This window comes from Physcomitrium patens, chromosome 4 (genome assembly GCF_059467195.1).
Source record: "Physcomitrium patens ecotype Gransden chromosome 4, ASM5946719v1, whole genome shotgun sequence".
Classification (NCBI taxonomy): Eukaryota; Viridiplantae; Streptophyta; class Bryopsida; order Funariales; family Funariaceae; genus Physcomitrium; species Physcomitrium patens.
The window spans coordinates 14371202-14386594 of record NC_143413.1 but is presented as its reverse complement, the minus strand read 5'-3'; the positions used below and the strand labels follow the sequence as shown (position 1 = coordinate 14386594).

Below are 15393 nucleotides of genomic sequence, written 5' to 3'. Positions count from 1 at the left end.
ATACTCCAAAAAACAATGTGAACCAATGCACAAGATGATGGAAGCAACATTGCATGTAAGCATTTTCCTCGTGCAACATCACATGTGACGTTCTCGTGCAATGGATGAATTGAATACATACCAGCAACTTGACATTCTTCACCTCCCCACATGTTCATAAGAACTCGACCACGTTTCACAATCGCATGCCTACGTGGACATCCGACGTGGACAATAGCAACCCCTATCCAGAAGCATCTTCTTGTCCCTCTTCGGCATCTCAACCTTATCTTCTTCTTCTTCTTCTTCAATCACGACTCCGTTCAATCACGTCGCGGGGATGGTTTTTGCTCTCACTGATCTGAATGCCGCCGATAAGATTTGATTGCGGAAAAGAGGCTCCTCAAGTCGGTTTGTGGCTGCGGTTTCGGTTCCGAGTTGCACTCGTTTCACTGGCTGGGGAAACTCTTGATGTTAAAAAATAATTGCTGTGCTTTTCGGTGCGGTTTTATTGGAAAGTTGTGCGCAATCCAATTATTGCGAGGGGTTTTATTTTATTATTATTTTACTTTTGTCATAGCGAGAGTAGATTTTGTTTAGTTTCTTGAGAGATTATGAGTTTGATGTAAGATGCTCCGTAGTTCCGTCGGGATAGAAAACATGCTTTGGAATTGTCCCCCGGAGATCTAATTTTGACTGAGGGCAAGCGGACGGGGGGTTTAGTCAGAGGTCGCCGACCCTAATCTAGCACGTAATTTCTCGGGATTCGTCGGAACTGCGCCATGTCATTCGAAGAAAGCATCTCCAATGGCTAGAAGCGACACTGGAGAGGATATTGTGGGGAATGATAGGGACAAGCGAGTCGACGTGAACACGGCGCAGATGATACTTTCGCATTGCCCCACCCCGGTTCAGACGGCGCTTAACAGCGTCACACCTGGTCGAAGGCGCAGACTGGGCCAGTTTCTCCCACAGCACAGTTCCGCTTTCGCGCTCTTTGACGTGGAGTGTGTCCGTGGTTTGCATCCGCCCGAAGATACCTGCACCAATCAGTATTTGCGAATTGGTAACACGTTGCTTATTCCATGCCGACCCTCTTTCTCTCTCTCACTTTCACTCTCTCTCTCGCTCCGCTGCGGTCGATTCGCAGTTGATACAATCTTGGTTCCTACGGTCACGCTGCAGAGGAGGTTGGTTTCCACCAAAAGCGAGTGCCCGTGTTTTAGTGGAGCTGCTGGCGATTAGCTTGGAGCTCGTATCTGCATCGTGCAAGGGCCGAATTGTGGAGGTTTGAGTGGTGAGTTGCGTAGAACTTGAAAGAATTTGGCGTTGGAGTTGGTGAGGACGTGGTGATTGAATTACATGTACGGAGGGTGTATCTTTCTTTGTAGATTTGCGTTGCTTCCTTGTGACGGTTTCTTGCTTCTTTTTCTGTTATTAAAGTTGACGTAAGTGCACGATTCGGTGTTGTCATTGTCAAGTTACAGCTTTCACGTCCGTGTTAGGACTTTTGATTTCTTTCGTTCTCGTTTTTCTTGTGGTAAGGGAGGATGGTATGATTGAGATTGAGAGTGAGACTGAGATCTTGTTATTTGCTTTTTCAGCTTTAGAGTATCACTAGAGGTTATGGAGAATGGTCTGATGATTGGTTATTGTGAGGTCTGCGGAGAGCTTAAATTGCTCGCGACCGGTAATTTTGGTTTGATGGCACTTGCTTGAATTATATTTGGTGATGACTCGTGCAAAAATCTTCTTCACTTTCTGAACTTCAGATCGGAAATGATGGAAAGTATTGAGGGCGAAATTAGCAGTTTGGCAATTAGGTTGGGAGAACCAAGGGAATGTGAACAACGGAGCACGTCTAATTGGACGGTCGCCATTACCAGCATACATGAAAAAGGAATAGCGCGGGTTCTTGTACGAACCATAATTGAAAGCCTAGTTCTGACAGTATGCAACAAAAGCGAGTTCATTCATAGGTGCCACAATATTGCTGGTCTAAACATTAGTATTTTTTATTTTTTATTTTTTATTTTTTTAAATAATGGCAAGCGTTCCTTTGGCATCTCTCATGAGTTTCTTCCGTCAATACTATCATTAGGGAACCTATCTACCGAACATGTTCAAACGAGAGACTCGCCACCTGCACGTCAACTTGTGAGATTCATGGTTATTGTGGCTTGGTGGCCAGCACTGAATTCATACTTTCATTATGGATTGAATGCTGAATCGTGTATGGAGATTGACAGTCGAGTGTATATAGCGTGGCATTTAAATGGGCTAACCTGTTGGAAAGTCTGTTTGTCTTCACAATGTTCTTCACTCGAACTCAATTTGATGATGTGTATTGTGCTATGTGTAATAGGACACAATTCATGCTTAAAATTGTGTGTTTCTATAATCAACTTTTAAGAACACTGTCTTGACTCTTCTTTTATAAATATTTTTGCAGTTTATTGGAGCATAATTTCGGAGGGTTTTGAATAGAGCAATGGCTGGAGATGCATGGAAGCCTTACGTGGCATTAGTCTTAATCCAGCTTAATTATGGTGGTTATCATGTAATCACGAAATTAGCTTTAAGTGTGGGGCTTAATCAATTGGTCTTCTGCGTGCTCCGAGACTTGATTGCGCTGTCAATCTTAGGGCCGTTAGCTTATTGCTCTGAAAGGTGATTTTTCTTTCCACAAACTCTTTGCCCCTGCTGTTCTAGCAACGTTTATGTTGGAGTTTTATCATTGTCCGGAAATGATTGTCGAAGAACTTGCAATGAGAGTGTTATGTGGAAATTTGTGGTCTGATAGTTCTCTTGGGCTGCTGATTACCGACAGTTACGACTAGATTTCCCGCTGAGTCGAGCTATATGTTTTGCCTTGGCTTACTGTCGGTAGATGACGATTTGAGTGAGTAGTTTCTACAATTTGCCACTGTTGTATGCCTCTTATATTATCACTGGATATGTTTCTTGGTATGCTTGCTATAGAAATCACAGTGCGAAGCACTTGTAGACTTAACTACTGAAGATATCATCTCATTATTTATCTGCGCTTCTAGCCTATCAATGATGGAAAATGCTGATTTTCATCAGTCTAGAAACTGGATGTCCTTGTTTATTTCACGGTATGACTAACATTTGTTTTCGTCTTTGCAAATGAAGGAGGGTACGACCGCCAATATCTGGCTACTTTTTATTTTCCTTCTTTTTCCTCGGATTAACAGGGTGAGTCCTCTTTTCCTTCAGCATCCAAGCCAATAAAATATGCAGTATATTTTGTTCAAGAAATCTATAACATTTTACTGAATATATGGGCTGATCTCTGAGGCTTGTGTGCTGCGTTACGGATTTCAATTTGCAGGATCTTTGCGAATCAGCTACTTTTTACCCTGGGGCTCAATCTCACTTCACCATTTTTCGCTGCTGCTACGCAGCCTCTTATTCCTGTATTTACTTTCATACTAGCGGTATTGCTCCGGTTAGTTCCAATCCCTGAGGAGTTCTTGGTGTTACTTTCAGGACTTCATAACGCATGAGAAATGAAACGTTCATTATATGGAGTAAATGTCTTTAATAGAAAGAGAAATGCTGCATATGAGGAACATTTATTATGTTGCGGCTCTTGCAATGTCTATCTCTTGTGATGATGTTGGTAGAGGGCTTTATTTGTCTTTCTTGTGTTGGATATGCTTGAAATCTCAGCTCGGACGATTTTATCTCATTAATTCTTGTGTGTAGGTTACCTTCTTTTTATTAAATGTGGAATGACCTGTTTGGTTCAACAGAACAGAAACTCTGCACTGGGAACGACCAGATGGCAAAGCGAAAGTTGCTGGAGTGATAGTGTGTGTTGCTGGTGCATTGTTCATGGCCCTGTACAAGGGTCCTGCTCTTCTCGGTGATGGGCTATCTGATATGAATCTGCAAGGGATGGACATTGCAGGCAACTCTGCTTCCATGCCTGTTCGATGGATTACAGGAATTCTTATTGATTCCGGGATTGACCTTTGGCGTTTTGGTGTTCTTTGCTTAATCGGCAATACTTTAAGCATGGCAATATATATAGTATATCAGGTAATTATCCATGTTGGTCATATCTTACAGGCATGTGACCTTCGGACAAGTAATGTTGATATTTTAGTTTTTCTTTCCATCATGCCAGGTCTTGTGTAGGTTACAATCATGAATTGACGATGTTTGGTAGTTTGGATTCCGACTTTAGAGTATTTGAGCTATTTTATACCGGAGATCATAGGTTTTTACTGTACAGATTTTGATGATCATGTCTTTCAGTCGCGCTTTACTCTTGATTGTCTTGTATGTTTTCTTTAGTCTTTCTAGTTGTTGACAATATGTGATATTATCAGGCTATATGCTAGAGTATGTAATATGTTTTGTATTCATATGAACATTCGACCTTGTCTCTAGGGGTAATAGGACCTGGTAGTCGATTTTCGTTTTACTGAATTCAAATTACGAACAAAGCGTACGAGATCTTCATCCTGTATGTTTATGGCAGGCTCCATTGCTGATCAAATATCCTGCCAGTCTCTCCGTGACAGCATATTCTTATGCGTTTGGGGCAAGTCTGATGACATTCACTGGATTCTTTTTCGCTAATGAATCGGCTGACTGGAGGCTAAACAGTGGAGAAACTTTAGCCGTTATTTATGCTGTAAGTGTTTTGTAACTCATTCTCTTGTGTTGTGTCTACTTTGATTCATGGTTAGGTTTGTTGCAGCAAGTTGTATGGAAGTGTTACTTGAAGGTGTGAAATGTGCTGTTGGTGGTGGGAGTGATACGGGAGTGAATCTTCAATGTTAATTATATGTTTACCTGAAGGATGGTTCTTACCAGATTATTTGGTCAGTAAGGACATGCGTTATAGGTCTATTATTTTAGACCGCCTCTCCTTTTTTTCTTTTTATTTATTTATTTTCTCTCAATACGAAATATTTGTAGTTCTATTTCTACTCTTCCCGTCTGGAAATAAAGAGTTTCTGTATTTTGTCAGGGGGTTGTTGCATCGGCAGTGAATTATGGATTACTCACGTACTCGAACAAGATGGTGGGACCATCTCTTGTTGCTCTTTATATTCCTCTTCAACCACTGGCTTCATCAATTCTTTCTCGAATTTTTTTGCGGAGTTCGCTATACACGGGGAGGCAAGTACTGAGACCACAAAATTTTTGCCATGCTTTGCCATAGTTTTACACAACTTCTCTTATCATTATACTTCTGCTCTTTTCAATGAACAACATTAGGTGCTTTAATTGAATTCTGTCTCGTAGTGTGGCGATTTTATCGGTCTTTTCTAGAGGAATTACCCAGTACCTCAGATCCCGGGCGACCTCAAGACAGTCTTTAGTATCATCACAAATTGACTGGACGATCTCATTAACGAATATCGTTGCTTGATTTTGGAGGATCTCCGTTTTGAATGCATGAAATTGTGTTCTCAGGATATTCAATGGTGTTTGTTTATTTTTCATTCGGATGGTTGAAGCTGCAGAAAAAACATGGGTCTTCGGATGATGTTCTAAACATCTTGTTTGAGTGGTTTTGCAGTGTCATTGGTGGATTGCTGATAGTGGCAGGCCTCTACATTGTCATTTGGGGCCGACAAGAGACTGAAAAGCGTATGATCATCAATCGCCGGTTACCAATCACTCGTCCTCTTCTCAAGGTGCTTAATCCTAAGAGGCCCTTTATCTCTATGTGCTCGAAGTTACCCATTGCTTGATCAGGGCATTTTCCCAATGAATAGGAACTTGTGATCTCCTTACTGGAAATTTGTGCATTTTTGTTGTGAGAGTGAGGTGTAAGTACTTTATTCAGGTCTTCACAAAATTTCCTTGTCAAATCTCTTATTCTTACTTTCAGGGTTACCTGATTCCTGATACAGGGCAGGTCTTAGCAGCAGCAGGCTTTTTGAAAGTAATCAGAAATTTAGAGAGAAAATCTAACTCTTAACCTGCACATACTGGTTGTTTTATTTAATTTCAGGCTATGTTTTATTTTTAATCATTTGAACTTATGTTACACATCTATTCATGAAGTGAAAGGTTAATGAGAGGATTCGTGCTTTTGCGATCACACTTCATCGTGCGTATTAATGAACCGTGCTTCTGTCCAAGGTGGCTAGTACTTTAAAGCCACCGCATCTTTTGTTTTGGAATGGACTTCACCTATCATTTGGAATTTTGACAGAATATTCTAGTAACAAGTTGTCACTTTGAGACTCAAATTTAGGTTATGGTTCGAACTAAGGACGATGAGTCGACACTCATGAGTCCTGTTGGAAGCGAGAAAAATTATGTTTCTGTAGTATAGACTGACCTTGCTGAATGAAAAATACTCTTAGCTAACATGTTTACTAACCCATGACACACAGCTGGTCACTTGGGTTGTCATGAAGGATCAATAGTGATGGTTTTGAATCCTGTGTGAACCAAAAATTTAATATGAACCGCAGTTTACTTCTTGGACATTTGGAGTATCCTAGTGTTCAATAATTCCTAACTACTAAATTTTAATATCAAAATCAGTAATAAAGAAGTGAGGTAGTGAGTCGATTCAAGCGGACTACCTTATTGAATGAGATGATGAGTTTAAAAAAACGTTATCGGGACCCTCATGCAGTTTGGGCAATGTTGCAAAACGAGTAAGTGCCTGATTCTCGTTTAATATACGGTATGGGTTTACATTGAAGAACTAACACGGATTTTAATGTTGCAGGGAGCGACAGGAGGCTCCAGCTGATTTTTCATCTTTAAACGGCCAAATTTCAAGCACGGAATCAGCGTGCTGGTGTGGAGAAGGCGTCTCAGCTTACCTCTGCTGCTTCATCATGTTCATCATGTTCGAGGTACTAACTTATTCTTTGCCAGCCATACAATTCTTTTGTACAAATTGAAGTTAGTACACAGTTGCTCCTGAAGCAAACGCTTCATTATTGCTGTATTGTTCTGAAGCATGCCGTTAGTAGAGCTGACCGAATGGCATTATGCTAGGGCGAGTGCCAGCTTTTCTATTTCCAAAGTGTCCCCTAGGTGGATTTGAAACATTACTCATATAGAAATTCAAGCCATTACACTGAAGTGTGATGTAGATAAACCTGAGCAGTTCTCAGCTGCCTCCTGGGCAGTAATCTCGTGTAAAACAGTGAGGAGCGCTAATTTCTATTCGTGATATGTTTTTACCTTATTACCAATCAGTAGTGTAGAAATGGATTTAATATTTTCCAGATACAGCATTTGGGTTTGTCCAATCTCAAGTAGTGAAAACAAAACCCTCGTCTCATTCTGTACTGCTCTTAACTCCCTGGCTTACAGGTGAGTGAACAGTAGGCAACAATCTCAAATAAGTCTTAAGTTTATACAAAGTTGCACTCTCGTTTGGAGCCACAACGCAGCTAACCCAAGTACCAAGCCAACAAGAGAAACAAGGAACATATTGATAGCATCATCTAATAACTACTTTCTGAAATGACTAATTTAAAAACTGACACACATCTCTGAGCGAATGTCCTGATGCTTACACCATCGTATCGTACATAATTTTCAAAAGGGTGGGCCATTGACTAGTTAAGTGCTAATACTGCATTGCATCCTCATAAAAAGGTGACAGAAGTGATCAGAACAAAGTTGCTGTTGACAGCGAACAGGAGCTGAATGTAAATAAAATGGTACTGGATGAGCAGCCCTGTGCAATTCCTTGCTCTGTAAGCGAACCCAGTTCGTTGCTCGCAGGAGAATATTCAGAGCCTTCAATTGTAACTCTTATCCGTTTTACATACAAGAAATTATGCAACTATGTATCAACTTTTGTTTTCTACCAAAGGGTGAACCGATAATGCAAGCAGATTTGTTGACGTGCACGACACACTGTACTTTGCAAACAAGGAATGAACACGACAAACTGCTGGTGAACAGTATGGATTCTGTAGCAGGTTTGAAATGAATCAGAAACTTCACATCCAGGTATGCAAACAGAAAATGTTGATAATCACATTGTTTTGTTTAGGTTTACTTCTTATCTATTACTTTTTACAATTTTATGCTTCTGTGTGATGCATGTGTCATTTTATAAAATTGTTACCATCTTCTATCCAATAATTTTTATAAATAATACGAATAGAAGATGTAATTTATTTAGTTATTTATTTATTTTTTAAGCTTTTGGTTTCAAATGTTTATAAGTTTTATGTAACATCCAATTAGTCATTTCCCACTATGGATTATTATTGAAATAACCATCTGTTCATGTTATATTGCCTTAACACAAATACATGTATTCCACAATCCATTTTCAGTTCAATCATTTGTAGAATTGTCACTATTGTACCAAAGTTCAAAAAACAAATAGTAGAATAGTGGCAAATCTAATTTATAATATGTTTTATGTTCAATTCTTAACATATCACACACACACACACACACACATATATATATATATATATATATATACATGGACATGCATAAGGATCAAGAGTTCAAAGAATTTATAATCTAGGCTCAAAAATTAGAATAACTAATTTATTTGTTGACCTTCAATACTTCTTATTTTAAAAAAATTAGACGTCATTATCCTTTGTAATATTAAAAATAATGTATTTGATAACTTCAAAATCTTTTATATCTGTGTTAATATGTATACATACGTGTGTATATAATGCAATGCCTTCATTCATATGTATAAAAACCAACATTGTATAGTGTCTACGATTTTTAAAAAACAAAAATAATCTACACACCACTTTCAATTCAAATCTATCATCCTTTAAAATTAATTTGCTTGAATAGGAGTAAGAGTAGACTGATCGGTTTTAAAAATTGTAATATAAAACTCATTTATTATATTATGCTTAGATAATTATTGTTGATGGAAGAATCCAATGGTTTTGTAATACATATAGAAAGTCAATTTTTTGTAACATGAAAAAAAAAATGATAGAAATAAAATAGTAAATAATAAATAGAAGAGGAATTGAAAATTTTAATAATATTTTAAGAAATAATAACAAATCGAAAAACCAAATTGATGCACTGATTTTTTTAAGTAAGACATATTGAAAAGAGGAAATATCTTTATGAAGTGAAAATATTGACTATAAACCTATCTACAAAAAATAAAAAAATCATGGATAAATCTATCCTACTAATTAAAGAAATGAATCATTAAGACCAGCCTAAATATACACACAAGTTAAGATACAAAGCTCAAAACCACACAGCAAATTCTGTTCACACCACACTAAAAAGCAAACGGACAGGAATGAAACGAATGATAAATTCAACTCAACGAATGAATTGATGACTGTGCGACACCACCTAGACCGCGGCCAAGCTTCTCCGTGACATGGCAAGGCGTGATTGGTGAATCCGGCTCCAACTACGTGGACGCAAAGCCATTGGTTCCCATTCGAAGAAGGTGTGGGAACGCCTCAGGGGAGCTCTGGGAACTTCGCTCCCTGCATTTCCATTCAGCCCCACACTAGACACTGGCACCCTAATTCAGTTTCATCAGTTTTGCTTCATGTGCGAGGAGCAGCTCGCTGCGTGTGTGTGCTTGTGAGGCAATTGTAGCTCTTCGGTAGCGTCATTCGGGTCAGTTTTAGTGTTAGTGGGAGTCTGGTGTGTGTTTCATGGCACAGAATGTATCAGGGTAGAAACCTGCTGACTTTTTTGGAAAAAAAGTGGACATAATTTGGAATGTAGCTGGTTTGTAGTTCTTTGAGAGTGATTTACTCTAGTGCTGGTCTGTTCGGGGTGTGTCTTTGATAATTCGTGCATAGCTCTAGAATTTGAGAGCTGGTGAGAGTAGCTTCGTTTTATTGTATAGGTCGGTTTGGTTGAGGATTGTGTAGAGAGGGATCTGAACTTCCCGATGCGGATCTGGAATATTTTCGTGTTCTTGCTTCTTTTCTCGGCATCGACTGTAGAGGTAGTTTCTGCTGGCAAGAGTTACTATGATATTCTTCAGGTTTCGAAACAGGCAACTGACGATCAAATCAAACGTGCATATCGCAAATTGGCTTTGAAGTTTCACCCCGACAAGAACCCTGGAAATGAAGAGGCAACAAAGAAGTTTGCAGAGATTAATAATGCGTATGAGGTTCTTTCCGATAGGGAGAAACGAGGGGTGTACGATCAGTATGGTGAGGAGGGGCTGAAGCAGCAACAACAAGGCGGTGGCCGCGGTGGTGGAGGGTTTGGTCAAGACATTTTTTCACAGTTTTTTGGAGGTGGATTTCGATTTGGTGGTGAGGAGGACGAAGAGGAAAAGACTCTGAAGGGTGACGATGTTACAGTCGAAATATATGCCACATTGAAAGATCTCTATGTCGGGAATTCATATCAGGTTGGCAAATACGTCGCCTATTTCCTGATTATCATCCTAACTGATGCATTGTAACCTGCTTTTTGCTGACTTTAGACTGCAAAAGCCTCACAGTTTACGAGGTTTTACGAATCAGCTCTTTGCCTCCTTCGGTGAGACACACTTTCTTATTATGTAGGTTTATCACCCAGAAAAGGCCCAACTCACTTCCTGTATCCTGGGCTTGGAGATTTTACATGCAAGTCTGCTCATTTTGCTGCTAGGGATTGAATTTATTTCTTGTTCGCTGGTGCCTACGAGTAGCCGTTCTTCGTAGAAGGTCTATAGGATTGCATGTAATCCACGGTCAAGGCGAATCGGAAGCACATTTAAGCTGTGAGTGGCTGCTAACTACCATTCTCCAACTAAAATGTTGAGGGAGACGACTAGCATGGAGAACTGACAATTTGAAATCATCAACGTTTAAATTCTGTCACCGAGACACTTAACTTATTTTTTCACGGTAGCTTAGACCGCATGTGTTACCTAGTCAGTAACTCAATGAAGTATTTCTTGTGTTGGTTTTTAGGAATTGTGCAATGACTGGTTCAGTTGGGTGCTTAAGCTTAATGTTTAGGTTAATGCGATTCTTTTACATAAACCTAATCGGTTAATGCAAGAATGCAAAGCGTATAGTATAGCATTTCCAAAGCATTATGTATTAATTCTCCTAGTTCAGATGATTTCTTGCACACCATGCGCCCTAGTGACAGGACTTGTATGTTCTGCAAATACTTGCAGATATGGAGAGATAAGAACGTGGTGAAGCCCGCTGCTGGGAAGCGCAAATGTAACTGCAAGAATAAGGTAGTTCATCGACAGATTGGACCTGGGATGTATCAACAATACACAGAGCAGGTCTGTCAAGAATGTCCTAACGTGAAGTTTGAGCGCGTGACCCAATCTTTAACAGTAGACATTGAGAAAGGAATGCGAGATGGACAAGAAATCGTCTTTTATGAAGATGGAGAACCCGTCATTGATGGAGAGCCTGGAGACCTGAAGTTTATTATTCGCACTAAACCTGATAGCCGATTCCGAAGAGAGGGAAACGATCTTCATATAACTGTCACCATAACGCTTTTAGATGCACTCGTGGGTTTTAAAAAAGATATTGCCCATCTTGATGGCCACAAGGTAGCTGTCGGAAGTGCCCTAGTCACAAAACCCAAAGAAACTAGGAAATTCCCTAGAGAAGGCATGCCACTATTCGATAGTGACAAGAAGGGTGACCTTTTCGTCACGTTCGAGGTGGTTTTCCCATCATCATTGACAGATGAGCAAAAATCTGTCATTTCGAAGACCTTAAGAGCTTAGTTAAGTTACTGGAATTTAGATTCAACAGGTTATCTAGACTTTAAATTGACAAGTGTAAATTTCTCCTGGTGAAGAGTACCAGTGATAGAGCACTGGCAGGAACCAATCGAGCATTTTTGGACTAAGGTCTGCTTTTTTCAAATCATAGTGCTTGAAGTGGTACGTTAAGCTTGGTTTTTAATTTTTATTTTAACTTTTTTTTTTTTTTGTCTCTTTGAATTCTTTGATTTAAGAAAGGCGAAATTGATAGTTTGTTCCAGTATGTTTTTGAACGCTTTGATGAATCGCAGCTTACTTGAGTCACAGCAATCTAAATTGCTTTCTTATAGATCCGTGGATTCTTAGAATATCCTCATTATATGACTGTATTTCATCACTGTTGGGTTTGCCGTTTCTTTCTGGTTGAGTAAAGGAAAAATTGTTTTATGCTTGGACTCTCTGTTTTTGCAAAATGACATGATGAGTGCTTGGCTAGCACTGACAAATATTATATCCAACTCGCTATCAAAGGAGGCCAATTCCAAATGCTGCCCAAAAAGGTCAATTCTAGATAGGTAACACATGTTGATTAACTAAACTCCTGATGTTAATTCTTGGGCACCCTTGATCCAAAAGCCTTAATCTTTGCATTTTGCAATAATTATTTTAGATCTTTATCGTTGTAGAAATCTATGTCTTCTATATTTTACATTAAAAAATAATTAACATTTAATTGGACATCTATGATTATACTTATTTTTTGTTGATTCATATCTTTGACATTGATAGTCTTAGTTTTTGAATAATTATTTATTTTTTAAATTTTATCAATAAAAATTAAAAAAATCTTTTATTCAAAACATAGGGTAGGCTTTTAGTAATAATTTACATTAATTTTGTATTAACTCTGAGCTTCATGAAGATGATTTTTTAATTATTTTTGAATGACACGGAAATGATTGTTAATTTTTTTGAAATCAGGCTTCCAACATCTTTGATTTTGAGAAGTATTTACTGAAATTTAGTAGCTCTGATTTTAAAAAGAATGGAGTTTGTTATGTTGATGAATATGTGCCTCTGTTGTAAGCAGATTCTATGAATGGAAATAAATTCATTCGATTATTTTTTAATTATTTATACTATAAGACAAATATTTAAATAGTTTATTTAAAATTGGTTTATATGTTATGTTTGACATTTGTTTGTAGATGACTTTTTTTAGATAGGTTCTTAACATCTAAAATTTAAGATGTTTTTTATAAAATTCAATACTATTTAATTTTTTTATAAATTGTCACACTATTTTAAAATACGTATGTAAATATTGTAGAAATTATTAGAAGTATTTTGTTTCTTCCTTAAGACAAATCTAATTACAATAATAAAATGAATCATCTTAACAAGATTAATCTAAAGCTATCAAATTTAAGTTGTTGCAATTAGAAATTAAAAAATCTAAAAAATCCAGTAATAATTATGACTATAATTTTCTCAAAGTAAGAAGTAATTGGAATAAAGCATTTGCTTGATGTCTTACAACCCTGGTTCTTGAATATGTGTTACAAGATCAAATATATTTTTTTACAAACTTCTGTATTTGTAGCTACTAATAAATCTTTAATATGAATTTGGTTGTTTTATTAAAATAAATAGGTTGTAGCATGCTTAAACTACACAAGGTTGTGTGGATCTCAAAATCATTTATAACATGTTTTTAAAATAAAGTAATCTTTCTTCAAACTCAAAATTATCATCTGCATCACTAACTAGATGTTCATTCATTATTTTAATATAAATATAAATAAATAAATAAATAAATAAATAAATAAATAAATAAATACATATTTTTATATATATATATATGCTATGAAATTTTGATTGATAAATTATCTAGGCAAAATAAGACTAAAATTTATCAATCAAAATTTCAAAATATAACTTAAAATAATGAATTTAAGTTTAATTATATTTATTAAATAATAAAAATAAACTATCATCTTTTATTCAAGACAATATCTTTATTAGGTGCCAAACATGATTAACAAAAGAAAACATATTATTTTCTAAAATTTCTAAAATATATGTATATATATATATATATATAGAAAAGATAATGTCTCACAATATCTAATTTATTAATTTTTCAAACTAATAAGTTTATGACATATACCAAACTATTGTAGATCTTTTATATTACTATTGTTTGTTAAAGGCCAAATGACTTTTTATATACTTTTAGCATTATCAATTTTTTTATAAATATGTAAACATGCAAGTTTAATAGACTATTCAAATATAAGATACATTGTCAAAAGTAAATATTTTTCAACCTTTGAGATATGATATTTTCTTTCAAAAAGCAAGGAAATTCTCCTATATAAAACAAAATTCACAACTTAAAAAAGAACAATAAGATCAAAAATCATAAGAAAAACAAAATTATATTCTAAAATAGATCAAACATAGTACTAGAAGCAAAATAATACTTTGGCAACTCCAAAATTGGTATTAATAAGACTAAACTTGCCTTTGTCTTGCTCTCCTATTTATATTAATATTACTAAGTTTAATAGAAGCTCCAAGAACCTTATAAGTCTAAAATATTTATTATGAAATTTTATAGAAAACTTTGGAAGGTTTTAGATAATTATTGAAGATTGTAGAAGCTATAAATAAACTAAAAATACTTTAGACTCTTACAAAAAAAATTCAAAAAATCATTAAGCTTCTAAAAGTTTATAAATATTTGTATAAATGATTGGAAGATTTGAGAAGGTTCTTACAATTGTAGTTTATTTTTTTATTTTTTTTATTTTAATGTTATTTGATGTAATATATTGATTAACATAAAAATTAAATAATTATAGATTTTATCAAAATATATCCTTTTAAATTCCAAATAAAACTCTATTGAACTTGTCAATAAGCTACAAATTACTCAACCTAGAAGCTAAATAGAATGGATTTAATAATCACTTAATGGAACTTAATAGGATATGTTTAGAAGCCATCAATAATTTTTACTACTTATTATTGAACCAAAATACACAAAAATTCTAATAAATAAATAGTTATAACAAAAAAATATTTAGATAAATAATTTAATACTTAAATCATATTATTAATAAAGCCGAAAATAGAAATTAAATCATTAAAAATAATTACTTATTATTATAAAAATTAATATATATATATATATATATATATATACATATGTATATTTTTATTTAAAAATAAATACCTATAATTTAATAAATTAATTAAAAAAATATGTCCATAATGAAATGACAAAAAAGTAATAATAGATTGATCTTATGTAAACAACAAAAGTTTAAATGAGAGCTTAGTTTTAAAGAATACTAAAAATACAAATACAAGTATAAAAATCTATTTAAATTTTTTATAGGTATAATTTTAAATATATAAAATATCAAATTACACATTAATATATATTGTAAAATTTTTAATTTCTGAACCCATACTTCAATTTCATGCAGGGTCTTACAACTTTTCTATCATACAATTCCGACATAAATTGACAGTTTGATGGTCTTTGTGGCATGACTCGGCTAAAAGTTGAATACACAATTGTGTGGGATTTGACAACCGTGTCTTCAACTTCGTAAAGTATCTGAGATTGGACAACAATATAAAAGTCGACCCGATCTGCACAGTCCAGCTTTCTCAACACACAAGAACAGTTTTTGTGCTTCTTCTAACCCACATTTTGAAGAATCGACCGG

The 15393-nt window shown here is 35.7% G+C and overlaps 2 protein-coding genes across 6 annotated transcripts; both read left to right on the top strand.

Moving 5' to 3' along the window:
• Positions 1–283: 283 nt before the first annotated feature.
• LOC112281953 (WAT1-related protein At4g19185) lies at positions 284–8261 on the top strand. Of its 5 annotated transcripts, none has more exons than XR_016502668.1 (10): positions 284–1276; positions 2432–2649; positions 3136–3198; positions 3335–3451; positions 3759–4047; positions 4493–4648; positions 4988–5139; positions 5543–5660; positions 6713–6842; positions 7597–8261. XR_016502668.1 is itself a non-coding variant. In XM_090249914.1 (10 exons), the coding sequence occupies exons 3-10, from the start codon at positions 2471–2473 to the stop codon at positions 6734–6736; spliced, it is 1098 nt and encodes a 365-aa protein (XP_090106040.1). In that variant the 5' UTR covers positions 311–1276; positions 1752–1958; positions 2432–2470; the 3' UTR covers positions 6737–7180. The 5 variants fall into 5 exon arrangements, 3 of the variants coding, with proteins under 3 accessions (XP_024374796.1, XP_090106040.1, XP_090106041.1); XR_016502669.1 differs by having other exon boundaries at positions 7634–7652; XM_090249914.1 differs by lacking the exon at positions 7597–8261 and adding an exon at positions 1752–1958 and having other exon boundaries at positions 311–1276; positions 6713–7180.
• A 1248-nt stretch (positions 8262–9509) lies between these two features.
• LOC112281954 (dnaJ protein ERDJ3B) lies at positions 9510–11813 on the top strand. Its single transcript, XM_024519030.3, has 2 exons — positions 9510–10336; positions 11096–11813. The coding sequence occupies exons 1-2, from the start codon at positions 9863–9865 to the stop codon at positions 11669–11671; spliced, it is 1050 nt and encodes a 349-aa protein (XP_024374798.1). The 5' UTR covers positions 9510–9862; the 3' UTR covers positions 11672–11813.
• Positions 11814–15393: the final 3580 nt, after the last annotated feature.

Coding starts and splice junctions, on each gene's coding strand:
- LOC112281953 (XM_024519028.3), top strand. CDS start 2,471: ATGGCTGGAGATGCATGGAAGCCTTACGTGGCATTAGTCTTAATCCAG. Junction 3,452..3,758: donor ATACTAGCGGTATTGCTCCG/GTTAGTTCCAAT, acceptor TTGGTTCAACAG/AACAGAAACTCTGCACTGGG. Junction 5,140..5,542: donor AGTTCGCTATACACGGGGAG/GCAAGTACTGAG, acceptor GTGGTTTTGCAG/TGTCATTGGTGGATTGCTGA.
- LOC112281954 (XM_024519030.3), top strand. CDS start 9,863: ATGCGGATCTGGAATATTTTCGTGTTCTTGCTTCTTTTCTCGGCATCG. Junction 10,337..11,095: donor ATGTCGGGAATTCATATCAG/GTTGGCAAATAC, acceptor AAATACTTGCAG/ATATGGAGAGATAAGAACGT.